This window comes from Micropterus dolomieu, linkage group LG22 (assembly GCF_021292245.1).
Source record: "Micropterus dolomieu isolate WLL.071019.BEF.003 ecotype Adirondacks linkage group LG22, ASM2129224v1, whole genome shotgun sequence".
Lineage (NCBI taxonomy): Eukaryota > Metazoa > Chordata > Actinopteri > Centrarchiformes > Centrarchidae > Micropterus > Micropterus dolomieu.
The window spans coordinates 5,003,944-5,019,283 of NC_060171.1; the positions used below are offsets into that span (position 1 = coordinate 5,003,944).

A 15,340-nucleotide genomic window follows, 5' to 3' on the forward strand; every position below is an offset into this window, starting at 1 on the left:
TAATCCAGGGAAGTTGGGGGAAAAGACCTGATTTGACTGGACCAATTAATATTGGACAAACTTAAGTTTCCCCCAATTTGAACATGTTTTTAGCCATGTGACTGACGTGGTTCCAGGATGGTGAGGTTGGTCCAGACTGATTTGTCTGAACAACTAATGGATTTTTAGTGTGGCAGACATTCATGGTCCCCTCAGGATGAATCCTACGGACTTTGTTCCCCTGAGTTTCCCCTCTAGTGCCGCCTTGAGTGAAATGTCTCAAAAACTATTAGATCGATTGTCATGACGTTTGGTTCAGACATTCGTGCCCATCAGAGTGAATTGTAACATTTAGTACCATCATCAGGTCAGAATTTGAATTTGCAATATTTGGCTTCATGAATACCTGCAAACTCATGGCATTCCTATCAGCCTCAGCTGTAGGCTACTTTGTGTTTAGTGCTAATGTTAGCATGCAAACACTAAACTTAGATGGTGAATAGTGAATATAAAAAAATAGCCACTCTCTTACACATAAGCAAACATTATGTTGGTGTTTGGCAGCTCAGATATGGAATCAGTCAAAACATCTACAGCCTCGAGAGGTGATTATGGGAGCGTGGTAAAGTGATAACAATTAGAGGTCTAAGCAGTGGGTTGAAACTGAAGTAAACTCTTTGTGTGTCTATGTGTAAATGTTCTCTGTGTTTCAGTGCTGTAAGCTACAAGTTAACTTAAAAATGTGAATATTCTCAGGCAAGTTCTGGAGTCATAGGGGGCATGTTTTTCTAAGATTTCAGATTGGATTTATGGATGTAGATTATAACCAGAAGGGTGTTTAAACAAGTACAGAATAACTCAATAATGAAGTAAACTGGAAAGTGAATTAAAGGATAGGTTCACATATTTTAAGTATTCCATAAACAATACAAACATGTCCAGATGTACATTGAAAGTGTCTTATTAAACTGGGCTGGACTGATGCTGATTGCCATTCTCAGATTCTTCTTCCTCCTTCCGTGCCCACAAAAAGGGCTGTGATGTTTTGAAGTATGTGCATGTGTGCAATAATTCCTTAATTGCAGTTCTAATAAATATATCTTAAAATATCTCAAACAGGTCAGCGATAAGCAGAAAAGCGATAAGACTCTTATCTCTTATAGTGTTCTTTCCCCAAAAGTATTTAGAATCATAGTTACAGTTTTGCCAGAGAGGTTTAGCAGTCCTGCTCTGGTTTCAAGGTACAAGGTAGGTTTTAATAGTCTTATTGTCTTATTAATATGTGTAAATCAGCTGGGCCTGATAACATCCCTGGCCGTGTACTGGCATGGGAATTTAGCCACTTTCTATTTCCTTAAGAAATACAGCCTATTCTGAGTTGATTTCACCAGCGTGGAGATGACCATTTCAGGTTCTCTGTTTTGTTGATTCCCAGGAACCTAAAACTGTTAACCTGCTCCACTTCAGCACCACTGATCTAGACAGTAGTGTAGTAGATTGGAGGAGGTGTGTCCACAAATCCGAACTGTCTGGAGTTTGTGAGGAAGTCCAATATCCAGTTACAGAGGGGGGTACTCAAGCCCAGAATGCAAAGTTTGCCAATCAGTTTCATGGGGAAGATTTTGTTGAATGCTGAGGTGAAATAAACAAACAGCATTCTGATGTAGGTGTGGTTTTTCGCCCAGAGATGTTATCAGGCCCAGCTGATTTATTCACTCACTCCCTGGTTCTTCAGTTGTTCTTTCAACCCAACAAAACATCAGACCCCAGAGACAAAAATATAAATATAATTAAAGGCAACTCCATCACAGTGACTACATCTGAGCTGTGGCTCTGCACAAAGCGTTGTTAGCACCCACAGGAAAATCTTAATTTATTTTTAACCTTTATTTAACCAGGAATATTCTCATTGAGATTAAAAATATATTTCACATGAGCAGCCTGGCCAAGACAGACAGCAGCAAAAACATTAACAGGGTTCCAAACATTAAAAACACATAACAAACTACAGTGAAAATAAATAATAAATTGCAGGATCATGAAAAGTCAAAAATATTCATCCCCATCAGGGATCAAACAGGCAATATGAATCAGTCAAAACATCTACAGCCTCATGTGAGGTGATCATTATGGGAGAGTGGTAAAGACAATTGAAGGACTGGTCACGGTGTTAAAGCAGTGAGTTGAAACTGTGAACCAAACTCTTTGTGTGTCAGTGTGTACACTGTGTAGCAATGTGCAGTAATGTGTAGCAATGTGTATCAATGTGCACTAATGTGTAGCAATGTGTAGCAATGTGTAGCAATGTGCAGCAATGTGCAGCAATGTGTAGTAATGTGTAGCAATGTGTAGTAATGTGTAGCAATGTGCAGCAATGTGCAGCAATGTGTAGCAATGTGCACTAATGTGTAGTAATGTGCACTAATGTGTAGCAATGTGCACTAATGTGTAGTAATGTGTAGCAATGTGTAGCAATGTGCAGCAATGTGCAGCAATGTGTAGCAATGTGCAGCAATGTGTAGCAATGTGCACTAATGTGTAGCAATGTGCACTAATGTGTAGTAATGTGCACTAATGTGTAGCAATGTGCACTAATGTGTAGTAATGTGCAGTAATGTGTAGCAATGTGCAGCAATGTGTAGCAATGTGCAGCAATGTGTAGCAATGTGTAGCAATGTGCAGCAATGTGTAGCAATGTGCACTAATGTGTAGCAATGTGCACTAATGTGTAGCAATGTGCAGCAATGTGTAGCAATGTGTAGCAATGTGCAGCAATGTGTAGCAATGTGCAGCAATGTGTAGCAATGTGCAGCAATGTGTAGCAATGTGCAGCAATGTGCAGCAATGTGTATCAATGTGCAGCAATGTGTAGTAATGTGCAGCAATGTGCAGCAATGTGTAGCAATGTGCAGCAATGTGCAGCAATGTGCAGCAATGTGCAGCAATGTGTAGCAATGTGTAGCAATGTGCAGTAATGTGTAGCAATGTGCAGCAATGTGCACTAATGTGTAGCAATGTGCAGCAATGTGCAGCAATGTGCAGCAATGTGTAGCAATGTGTAGCAATGTGCAGCAATGTGTAGCAATGTGCACTAATGTGTAGCAATGTGCAGCAATGTGTAGCAATGTGCAGCAATGTGCAGCAATGTGTAGCAATGTGTAGCAATGTACACTAATCTGTAGCAATGTGCAGCAATGTGCACTAATGTGTAGCAATGTGTAGCAATGTGTAGCAATGTGCAGCAATGTGCAGTAATGTGTAGCAATGTGCAGCAATGTGTAGCAATGTGCAGCAATGTGCAGCAATGTGTAGCAATGTGCAGCAATGTGTAGCAATGTGCAGCAATGTGCAGCAATGTGTAGCAATGTGCAGCAATGTGTAGCAATGTGCAGCAATGTGTAGTAATGTGCACTAATGTGTAGCAATGTGCACTAATGTGTAGTAATGTGTAGCAATGTGTAGCAATATGCAGCAATGTGTAGTAATGTGTAGCAATGTGTAGTAATGTGTAGCAATGTGCAGCAATGTGTAGTAATGTGTAGCAATGTGCAGCAATGTGCAGCAATGTGTAGTAATGTGTAGCAATATGCAGCAATGTGTAGTAATGTGTAGCAATGTGCAGCAATGTGTAGTAATGTGTAGCAATGTGCAGCAATGTGTAGTAATGTGTAGCAATGTGCAGCAATGTGTAGTAATGTGTAGCAATGTGCAGCAATGTGTAGCAATGTGTAGCTGTAAGCTACAAGTTGAGCAAACTTAAAAATGTGACAGGCAAGTTCTGAAATTATCTGGGACATGTTTTTGTATGATTTCTGAGTGGATTTATGGATGTACATTATAACCAAAAGTACGGAATAAATCAATAACCTAAAGTTAATTGGAAAGTGAATTAAAGGATAGGTTCACATTTCAGTAAAACAACACATGTACAAGTTGTAATACTCTGGTGAATTAAACTGAGCTGGGCCGATGCTGATTGCCATTCTCAGACTCTTCTTCCTCCTTCCCGTGCCCACACAAAGGGCTGTGATGTTTTGAAGTATATCCATGTGTGCAATAATTCCTTAACTGCAACTGTAAAGAAAAATAAATATCTCAAACAGGATTAGGCAGAAAATCAATAAGACTCTTATCTCTTATAGTGTTCTTTCCCCAAAAGTATTTAGAATCATAGTTGCAGGTTTCCCAGAGAGGTTTAGCAGTCCTGCTCTGGTTTCAAGGTGCAAGGTACAAGGTAGGTTTTAACTATCATATTACAACAAGGTTGTAAAATGAAATGTTGTAACGTCCTTCTGGTACATAGCAGACAATACACAGTACACAACAATTATATTATGGTAAGCACAAAGAAACTATAAACTACATTGTATGTTGCAGTGTTAAGGATGAATTTGAGTGAGAATATTGTCACAATATAACAAGTTTTGGAGTGAAATTGAGTTTTGTAGAATAAATTATGATCATTGGAGCAGTGCTGAGGATAGTCAGTACATCAGTACTTTATCCATGGCTACATTACAAATACAAACTGCTAATGGCTCATTTTGCATTGTGTTAATGGTCCAAATTTACCAAAATCTAAATAAAACCTTATATTTTTAAATAACAAACATCGGCAAGGGGGCTTAAGTTGTAGCTTACAGTTAACAGCACTGAAATGCAGAGAACATTTAAACATAGACACACAAGGACTTTACAGTTTCACTGATTAGACACCATGACCAGTAGGGATGGGTATGAAATCTTTATGGTATCGACTGAAACAGCCGGTATGGAGTAGAATCAAAACATCTCCAGCCAAACCATACTTCAATTGATACCTAGGCCTACTTTTTGTAACCAGATTTGCTTTTGGCTTGCAGCCAACCAAGCAAGCAACACACGACAGAAAGAGAAGAGCAGGCTTTTTTCCCCCTTATGTGCCTGCACCATAAACTGTTTAAAAAAGGCCTGCAGGCCCGAGTCCAGCGGTTATTCTAAGGTTGGACAGGTTTGTGCAGCAGTGTTCACCAGAGAGAAAGAGGGAGCGATCCAGGAGGTGCTGCAGGAATATATGCTCCTCAATACAGCTCCTTAATCAAAAATTATTTTAAATATGCCTAGTAAAAATTTGGAAAATCAATATGTAGCAGTCCGTGTTGATATCAAAATTATAGGCTAATTATGGGAGACACTGCTTTCACTTGAGTAACGTAGAGTTACTTTCCTTAGTAACTAGTAGTAATATTACCATTTTAGAAAAGTAATTAGTACCACTACTTAGTTAGTGGGAAAAGTAATATTATTACAGTAATGCGTTACTATACTATACAATAGGATATTCTATATATAGTACTATACTATAGTATAGGCCTACTCAACCCGTTATAGTCTAACTAACTGTAAAGATGATCGGTTACTAGTGACGTGTTACTGTCCAACACTGCTCACCAATAAAGGAAAAAGCACTGGCGGAGATCTTTCAATTCAGGTCATTTATCAAAATAATTTTCACAGATCAAAAAATACCTTAAATTTGTTTCCCGCAACGTATTTGGTCACTAAACTATTTCACTCGTCCTCTCTCATTCAAATAAAATCAAAATTCCCAAGTTGTAGTCTTTTCCCATATGATACTCCCTGTGAGGATGAACTAATTAGGATGAGGAGCGATCTGATACAATTTCCCAATACTTTTATGTACCATTTATTTGAAACAACAACAACAAAAAATAGATGACCTTGCTTGTCCATAACAACAATAAAAATAATAATAGACTACCAATCAACAGGTGGCATTTTATGCAAGGTATCGAATTAAGTACTCAACTGATGTCGGTATGACTTTAAGGGTACTGGTTTTGGTACTGGTATCTGAAAGATTTAAAGATACCCTACCGTAGTGACCAGTCCTCTAATTGTCCTCTAATTGTCTTCACTGGAAAAAAATTACTGATCACTTCACTTAAATCTCCGCACATATAAAGAGCAGCAAATAAACACACACATATATATGCAAATTTGTCACACTGAAATGTTTCAGATCATCAAACAACAACATGAAACACAATCTGATCTTAAATAATGTAGATCCACAGCAATACATTTTTGAAGCAGAATTGACTGTGCTGATTTTGGTCATTACTTCAAACGATTTTTTTAGTTGCTGAATAATTATGTCACACACAGACTTGCAACACCTCTATGCAAGTAACTGTGAAGTTATTATGAACTCTTGACCGGTTCTCTTATCTGGAATTTTGCATCATCTCTGTAAATGATTGCCAATAATGTAAGGAGGAGTCTGCTTATAAATACGTGCTTTAGTTCCTCAGTTAGTTTGTTAATTTTCCATATCATATAGGAGAAAAACACGACTTTCCATTCAAAGAAAACTTCTACTTTTTTATGCTGTAGCCTAACTAACTTATTTTATTCTATTTTACTTATTTTATATTTATCTTAAAATGTAACATGTATTTTTCAATGTTTTCTTGCTTTTATCTTGTATTGTTTTTGTATTATTGTCTTTACACTTGTTAAAGCACTTTGTAACTTGTTTTTGAAAAGTGCTCTACAAATAAAGATTATTATTATTATTATTTATAGATAAATGCAGACTGCTTTACTAGGCATTATTCTGTGGTTGCTGCACATTTACTTCCTTTTTTTTCTCCAACAAAATACCATCAACTCGCTTTGCACTTTGGCATTTGAATGAACTTTGCACAGTGCGCTCAAAACACCACACAGATGGGCGAATTGAATTTTAAGGTCAGGGTAACACCAAACTACATAGGGCCCCATGTGTCACGCCTTAATTATGTTAAAACTGTATGTGTATCTCAGTAATGCAGTTACAAAGGTGTTACATTCTATTGGATAAACATTTTCCACTTATAATAACTGATATGTAATGAAACCATCAATCAACCATCAATCATCAATCATGTCCCATGGTAGGACACAGGCCACTCTCCTGGCACTGACTCTGTGCTGCGGTATCGGTTTCCCAGCCAGGTATTTCCATCATACTTATCCAGGACCTGTGACAAAATATTCATATATGACATCAGATGTTTTTGTTGATTTTAAACATGAAGCAGTGACATTAATTGTTATAAAGATGTGCAGTAGACCATATGTGAAGATTTGCAATGGAAAGATATAAAAGTAAAATTGATATCTTCAGCAATGAGCAACAGCAGGAAAAATAGGTTGGAGGAAACTATATCAGGCATAACTTTAAATAACAATGTCTGCTGCTTTGAAAAAGCAGTTGTGTTTCACAAATGAACTTGAAGGAAATTCTAGGATTTAAAGTCAAGTTAACAAAAGCATATTTACCTTGAGGCCAAAACGTTGCCAACCAATATGGGTGTTTATACACTTCTTCACCTCTGTAATAAGTCTTGGTGTCTTTCAAATTGGTGAAATCATAGTAAAGTTGTGGATCAAAGAATTGATCATGGTGGATGAAGTGATTCCTTTCAAATACACTGTCACTGTCCACATGGTTCTTTGGGGCAGAGCGTGCTGCATCTTCATCACCTTGCAAGATGCTTTGGAGTTTCAGTGGACCCAAAGATTGCTATGGACCCGGGTACAGACTAGCTAGAGAGAGTAGATTAAGTGTACTTCTCTGTTTATTCTCTTTTCAAAATAATTGTAACTCAATTATTTGCTCAACCCCTCAGCCTGTTTTTATTTTCCATGTAACTCTTTTAACCCTGATTGTACACTGCACTGTAACTTTTATTATATTCTAATGTGTATTTTTTCAATTTCCCTATGTTGCTTTGAACCTTTTTTTTTTTTTTTTACATTTCCCTGTTGCACTTTGAATGACCTTGTTGTTGAAATGTGCTATACAAATAAACTTGCCTTGCCTTGCCTTGCCTTTGGAGGTGTACAAAGTTGGATTTTGACACTTGGCTGTAATGTAAGAGGGGGACATGTAAATATTAAAGCACATCAGTCTCTTCTTGCAGTCATTCACATCTGAATTATATCTAGACTGCTTGTTCACAACTCAACAACAATTTCAAATCTCTCTCTTGGCTGTACTAGAGAAAAATCTGTTTAAATCCATAGTGTGTAACATTTTCAGAAATATCTACTAAATGCACAGATAGATAGGTAACAAAAATATTTAATAATTATCAGGTTTCATTTCCCTTCAAGACTGTATGCAAGAGATTATTGATGTGCAGGTGCTGTGCTGCTCCTCCACCATCTCTGGAGTGCGATCAAAGCTTCTACTGCAACGTCTCTATGGATCATCTTTACAATTCATAATTGTAAAGTAACAAAAAGTAATTGTAGTAGAGAAATACAATTGTCCATGTACTTCTTCTTTCTGTTGTGTGTTTCCTGACAGACGCTGAGAAATGCCACTAAACGAGGAACTGGAAATGTACTAGATGCTGAGAGATGAGAGATGTTGACTAGAGTTGTGAAAAGAGACGTATGGTACTTTTCTCTGTACATGTGGTAAGAGCTGGTATCCTGTTTTGAAACCGCTCTTTAAAACAAATTGCTGAGCTTTCTAATTCCTGTCTTCCTGCTAGTTGCAATATGAAATTCATCCCTGCAGTTCTGAATGAAAATGAAACCTGATAATTATTGGAGATGCGAGAAGCTTTTTTTTGTTACCTATCTTTCTGTGCAGAAGATAGGTTATTTCTGAAAATGTTACACACTACGGTTTTAATCACATTTTCCTCTACAATAGCCATGATAGAGTCTCTACAACAAAGCCTGAGTTTCTCTCTGTTTCCTCACTCTTACAGAACCAGGCAAGCTGTTTCATTTCATCATTGATTCAGTCTGTAGGCCTATCGAAGCACATGGTAGGTAGAGGAGGTTTACTGTCGCCTTCATGTCAGAATCTATACTAAACAAAATTATATCATGAGCTGAACTCAATGATCTAAGACTTTCTCTATGTTCACAAAAGGCCTATTTCTCTCAAATATTGTTCACAAATCTGTCTAAATCTGTGTTAGTGAGCACTTCTCCTTTGCCAAGCTAATCCATCCACCTCACAGGTGTGGCATATCAAGATGCTGATCAGACAGCATGGGTAATTACACAGGTTTGCGGTGGGGAGGACCTTGTGCTGCTGTACAGGGTTCCCAGCAAAGTATTTTCATCATACTTATCCGGGACCTGTGATAAAATCCGAATATTTGTTTTTTTGGTGATTTTAAACATGAAGCAGTGACATTATATGTTATGAAGATGTGCATTCAACCGTATGTATATTCAACACCCACGATATCTTCAACAATGAGTAACAGCAAGAAAAATGGGTTGGAGAAAAAGTTAACAGGTATAACTTTAATTTAATAATGTCTTAAATCAATGTAAATGTGACAGTAACGTTGCTCTGTGTCTCATGGATGATATATAACATTCATCATAACAGGCCAGGAAGGAGATGCTGACTGGGGCTTCTTTCAATTCAATTCAATTCAATTTTATTTATATAACGCCAAATCATAAAAGAGCAGGGGCCTGTACCATGAAGCAGGATTTGAGCTTATCGAGGTAACTTTGGGGTTAAGCCTAGGTTTTCAGTACCACGACGGTGGTTCACTTCTTACCGGGGTAGATCTCCATGGTAACTTATGCTGAACGGCTAACCTGCTCCGGAGCAGCCTGTCGCAGCCATTAAAAGGGTTTTTCTTTCATTTTTCTTATGTGGGGCTAAATATAATGAGCAGTTTGGTAGGGAATAAAAATACAATAAAATAAAAAATTTTAATATGAACGTAGGCTTTTATTTTAGGTTAGTAGCAATCTTAAAGTCAGTAATAATAGCAATAGGACTAGTTGTACAATAATTGTAGCAGAGGGTGTCGAGCAGGAACACAGGGGCAGCAGGTGACCTGCAACCACAGATCCAGAATCCACAGTTCCAGAGCCAGAAAACCTGCAGGAAGTGACAGGAGGAGAGAGGAGTAGGGACGAGAAAGCACAAGAATACCAGAAAGGGGAGAAGTTGTGTTAGTAACATGCAATAATGGGATGAGGTTGCATACAGAGGGAGAGAAAGTAGAGGAGAGAGGACCTCAGTGCATCATGGGAAATCCCCCGGCAGTCTAGGCCTATAGCAGCATAACTAAGGGATGGTTCAGGACTCACCTGAGCCAGCCCTAACTATAAGCTTTATCAAAGAGGAAAGTCTTAAGCCTACTCTTAAATGTGGAGATGGTGTCTGCCTCCTGAACCCAAACTGGAACCTGGTTCCACAGGAGAGGAGCTTGATAGCTGAACGCTCTGGCTCCTAGTCTACTTTTGGAGACTCTAGGAACCACAAGTAACCCTGCATTCTGGGAGCGCAGTGCTCTGGTGGGGTAGTTTTATGTAAGGTATCAAATTAAGTACTCAACTGATGTCGGTATGACTTTAAGGGTACTGGTTTTGGTACTGGTATCTTAAAGACTTAAAGATACCCTACCCTAGTGACCAGTCCTCTAATTGTCCTCTAATTGTCTTCACTGAAAAACAATTACTGATCACTTCACATAAATCTCTGCACATATAAAGAGCAGCAAATAAACACACATATATATGCATATTTGTCACACTGAAATGTTTCAGATCATCAAATAACAACATGAAACACAATCTGATCTTAAATAATGTAGATCCACAGCAATACATTTTTGAAGCAGAATTGACTGTGCTGATTTTGTGATAATGATTTTTTTAGTTGCTGAATAATTATGTCACACACAGACTTGCAACACCTCTATGCAAGTAACTGTGAAGTTATGAACTCTTGACCAGTTCTCTTATCTGGAATTTTGCATCATCTCTGTAAATGATTGCCAATAATGTAAGGAGGAGTCTGCTTATAAATACATGCTTTAGTTCCTCAGTTAGTTTGTTAATTTTCAATATCACAAAGGAGAAAGAAGACACGACTTTCCATTCAAAGTAAACTTCCACTTTATACTTTATACTGTAGCCTAACTAACTGTAAAGATGATCGGTAGAGACGTTGCATTAGAAGCTTTGGGCGCACTCCTCAATGCCAATGTAACTACTCATCAAAACGTACAACCAGCTGCTTACCCCAGATCTGGCTATGGAGGAGCAGCACCACAGCAGCTGTTCATCAAGAATTTCATCACTACAATCTTGGATGCAGATGATTGCTGGTAATTATTGGAGATCTGATACTATTATTGCATAGAGAAGAAATTGACAATGTTACACACTATGGTTTACAGATTTTACTCTACAACTGCAATGAGAGTTTGTAAATATATATCCCTGTTTGCAGAATGAATCGTGAACACGTATAGATGTAATTCAGATGTGACTGACTGCAAGGAGAGACCACTAATGTGCTTTAAAATTGCATGCCCCCCACCCCCTTATCATTACAGCGAGGTGTCAAAATCCAACTTTGTCCGCCTCCGAAGATCCTTGCAAGATGGTGCACAGGTGGTGGGCACTGCCCCAGCGAACTACGTGGAAATTACAACAGTAACAGGAAGAAGTCACTTCATCGATGAGAATGAATTCTATGATCCACAATTCGACTACGATTTCACCAATTTGAGAGACACCGAGACCTATTACAGAGGTGGAGAGGTGTATGAACGCCCATGTGGTTGGCAGCGTTTTGCCCTCAGGGTAAATAAGCTTTTGTGTTACTTGACTTTAAATACCAGAATTTCCTTCCAGCTCATTTATGAAACAGCAATTTTTTGTTGAATGGATGTATAGAAATAATAACATATTTTGAAAATCCCCAAAAAAGCAAAGACCAACAAAAAATTGTGATTGTTATATTTTGTCACAGGTCCTGAATAATTATGATGGAAATACCTGGCTGGGAACCCGATACCGCAGCACAGAGTCAGTGCCAGGAGAGTGGCCTGTGTCCTACCATGGGACATCCAAGGCAGGTGCTGATGGCATCATCGAAGGATTCTACAAGGTTTGATTATATATCAGTTATTATGGGTGGTAAATATTAATCCAGTAGAATGTAACACCTTTGTAACTGCATTAGTCAGTTAAACATACAATTTTAACATAATTAAGGTATGACTCAAGGGCCCCTATGTGTTTATGTGTTGCTCTGACCTTGCTCATCTGGTGGTATTCTGACCATCTCAGAGTACCACCAGAGGTTTCTTTCAACGGGAAAAGCGCAAAGAGAGATGTTGGTATTTTGGTAGAAAATGGGTTTTAGACATTGCACTGATATTAGAAGTCTCAGAAACATGTCTGGATCTGGCACAGCAACAGTCAGCAGCTAACCTGATGCTTTTGTCAACAAGAGCAAATAAACACTTGATTTATATGTGCAGCAACAACAGAATAACATCAGAACAGCAGTCTGAATTGATCTATAAATGAAAATGAGTCGTTCTACAGTATCTGGTAGCTCTAGCTGATTCATACTGTATGAAATGTTTGAGCCAGTAACAGTGGTTTTAACTTCATAAATACGCTTTAAAACCAAACATTATTTTTGAACCATCACAAAAAAGTCTTACGTCAGAAGATCAAGAAGAAGAAGATCACGCTGGTGTTTCTATTTCATCGGCAAGAAATACTGTATTATACTGTCCAGACCTGCTCAATGTGAAAAGTGCCCTGAGAAAAATTCTGTTATGATTTGGGTCTATATAAGTAAACTTTTATTACTATTACTAACTTTTATTACTATTACTATTACATATATACAAACCCTAGTGATGTTATCAGTTAAAGAAAATATACTACGTTAATCAGTTGTAATTATTATTTCTTTTTAACAGCCAGGAACAGGTCAGGCGTATGGCAGGGGGGTTTACTCTACTCCATTCATCGCTGAAGCAATCCCATATGCCAAAACATTTACCTCCCAAAAGACGGGCAAGAAATACCAAGTGATTCTGCAGAATCGTATCAACCCCGGATACAGAGAGAAACACAACAACGGCAAGTACTGGCTGGTTCCCATCGCCCAAGGAACATCAGCAACCGAAGAGCAGAAGATGGTAGAAAGGGCCATCCGTCCTTATGGCCTTCTGGTGAGAGAGGTCTAACAGGGCGAGAAAGGTCACAAGAAAACCTACAAATTTGTTTTGTTAGCTTCATTTTGAAAATCCAGCGCTGTGTTGTCTTTAAAGCATAAACTGTATCAGCTAGTCCAAGCAAAATAGTCTGATGTTGTCAAAAATAATGATGTCTCATTTGAATATATAGATGAATGTGTAAAATATGAATTTCCTGACCTATAAATTTCTTCTTCCTTTGTTCCATTTTAAAAAATCCATTTTGCATTTAATAAACACAATTTAAAACAGATTTGATATCAGCGTCTCTCCATACTAAAGAGAACACAGTGGGTGAATGTTTCATTATATTATGCTTGTATGCTTTTCTATTTAGCAAAAGCATTTAATTTAAAATGCAGAAGAAAAAGTGATCTTGTCCTTAAGAATTGAGTCAAACATACAAATTTACTGTATTGGCCTATTTGTATATTCTACGTTTGTATGTGTGAAGAGTCTCCTGGTTCAGAACCAAAGTATTATCCACCGACAGCCAATGGAGAGGGGGACGTCCCAGGACGGCTGATTGTCCAGCACAGCAAAGCCTCAGTGCTCAAAAGAGAGGACACGAGAGGAGAAAACATCAAGACAGAGAAAGAAATGTTATATTAATGCACACAGACAGAACAATAAAAAACAGAGGTTTGGAGAGATGTAATTTAAGTCAAAGAGGTTTGATTAATAGCTTTTATTCATCGATTTGTGTGCAAGAATGAAATCTCACTTCATATGAACGTTTAGAATCAGAATTTATCGTTCTATTTAGCACTCACACGAGGAGTCACAACTTTAACTGTATATAAGGACTATGTATTTAGGTGGACTGATAACTTTTTTATTTCACTCAGAACAGTGGTCACAGTGTAAACAGCAATTAGGACCTTACTGTGATTTCAACAGAAAGATTAACAGCGTCAAAAGTGAAACTACTTCCATTCTAAATGCTGCAGACTGGAGACTGGCAACAGCAATACACAGTGTAGTACCGAAACCAAGTCTGAAGAATGCTGGGATGTTTTTTAACATAAACTGCAGATACGTCTCATCAAGAGTGACAAGAGAACTAGTCGTCGTTGCCATCTCGTGGGTGGAAGCGCTAACAACTCCTGTCACTACAGGAGGACAGGATATTTTCATTTTACATCCATCATAAGACCAAACCTTTCAGAGTGTAGTGCCCAAACTAATGAACTAATCAGTTTTAATTTAAATATTTTGGTTCAAACTAAAGTAAGACTTCAGTTTCTGTATTTGATTCTTTCTCTCACTGTTTGTTTTTGTGATTCATCTCCAGACATCTCAAAAGGTGTTGAAGATGTGACTTCAAGCTCCACAGTGTGAAATTTTCATTTTTACCATTGGGTAACTGTGGTTAAGAGGGTTTGGTGACTTGAAACATTTGTAGAAGCAAGACTCAGAGGAAAAAGTACACAAACACATCACTCAGCCCGTCATAATCAATAACAGTGAAACTTGACATAGCTAATAGATTGTAAACATGTCATCCAGGTAAAAAGTTGTCTGACAAATCAGTGATGTGATCCTGGTCTTCCTCTGAATACCTCCGATGCAAACCGGTGCAGAGTATTATGTTTTAGATGATAAAAATAGTTAAAGGTAGCAAAAGTGTTTTCTGCACCTGATTGTACTTTTATTTGTCTCTGTCTTGCTGCTGTAAACGTTCATGCTCTTGCGTGTTCATGTGCTGCTGTTCTCAGTCCACCAACACGGAAACCTGCTTGTTCTTAAATATTTCTGAGCTCGTGCAACTCCAAACTCAAAATAAATCATTTAAAACACATTTGACAAACAGTTACAAATCAAAACTTTGTAAAATCTAACAGTTCAGTCAGCAGCTGTTATTTTACATTAATATTTTTATTTAAGTTGATCGGCAGACTAACATCTTGGCATTTACATGCTTTTGGGAATGCTGGTCTTGTTGCCTCTCAGCCAGGCAGTTTTGTGTTATAGAGCTGCTGCTATATCTAAATCTATAAAATTTTAAATCTACTGTATTTAAACCTCAAAGCCTTTTCATGTGCAAATCACCAAACACATTATCACTGGATCAGATTATGAGCTTACAGTCGTGTCTATGTATTTTTATGCACGTGTTGTGTACACTCGGCTGTAAGATGACCTTATCAGTCTCTCATCAGTCAAAAAGGTTTTCAGCAACTGGATAATTATGTCCCATGTAAAATTGTATCATCAAAATGACATTAACTGTGTGAAACTATAGAAAAAAACAGAATGCAACCTGACAGGTATCTCCTATCATTCCACTGCCAAGGACACTAGTTATGAATAAT

The 15,340-nt window shown here is 37.9% G+C and overlaps 1 protein-coding gene across 3 annotated transcripts in view; it reads left to right on the top strand.

Moving 5' to 3' along the window:
* Nucleotides 1-10,865: 10,865 nt before the first annotated feature.
* LOC123962414 overlaps nucleotides 10,866-15,340 on the top strand; it is a 4,809-nt gene continuing 334 nt past the window's right edge. Inside the window, exons 1-4 of one of the 3 annotated variants that reach the window (XM_046038521.1) lie at nucleotides 10,866-11,129; nucleotides 11,361-11,610; nucleotides 11,780-11,917; nucleotides 12,747-13,048. In XM_046038521.1, coding sequence (XP_045894477.1) covers nucleotides 10,954-11,129; nucleotides 11,361-11,610; nucleotides 11,780-11,917; nucleotides 12,747-13,016 — 834 coding nt within the window. In that variant the 5' untranslated portion in view covers nucleotides 10,866-10,953 and the 3' untranslated portion in view covers nucleotides 13,017-13,048. Of the gene's footprint in view, nucleotides 11,130-11,360; nucleotides 11,611-11,779; nucleotides 11,918-12,746; nucleotides 13,279-15,340 lie in introns of those variants that run through there. The other 2 variants (XM_046038520.1, XM_046038519.1) reach the window with 2 other exon arrangements.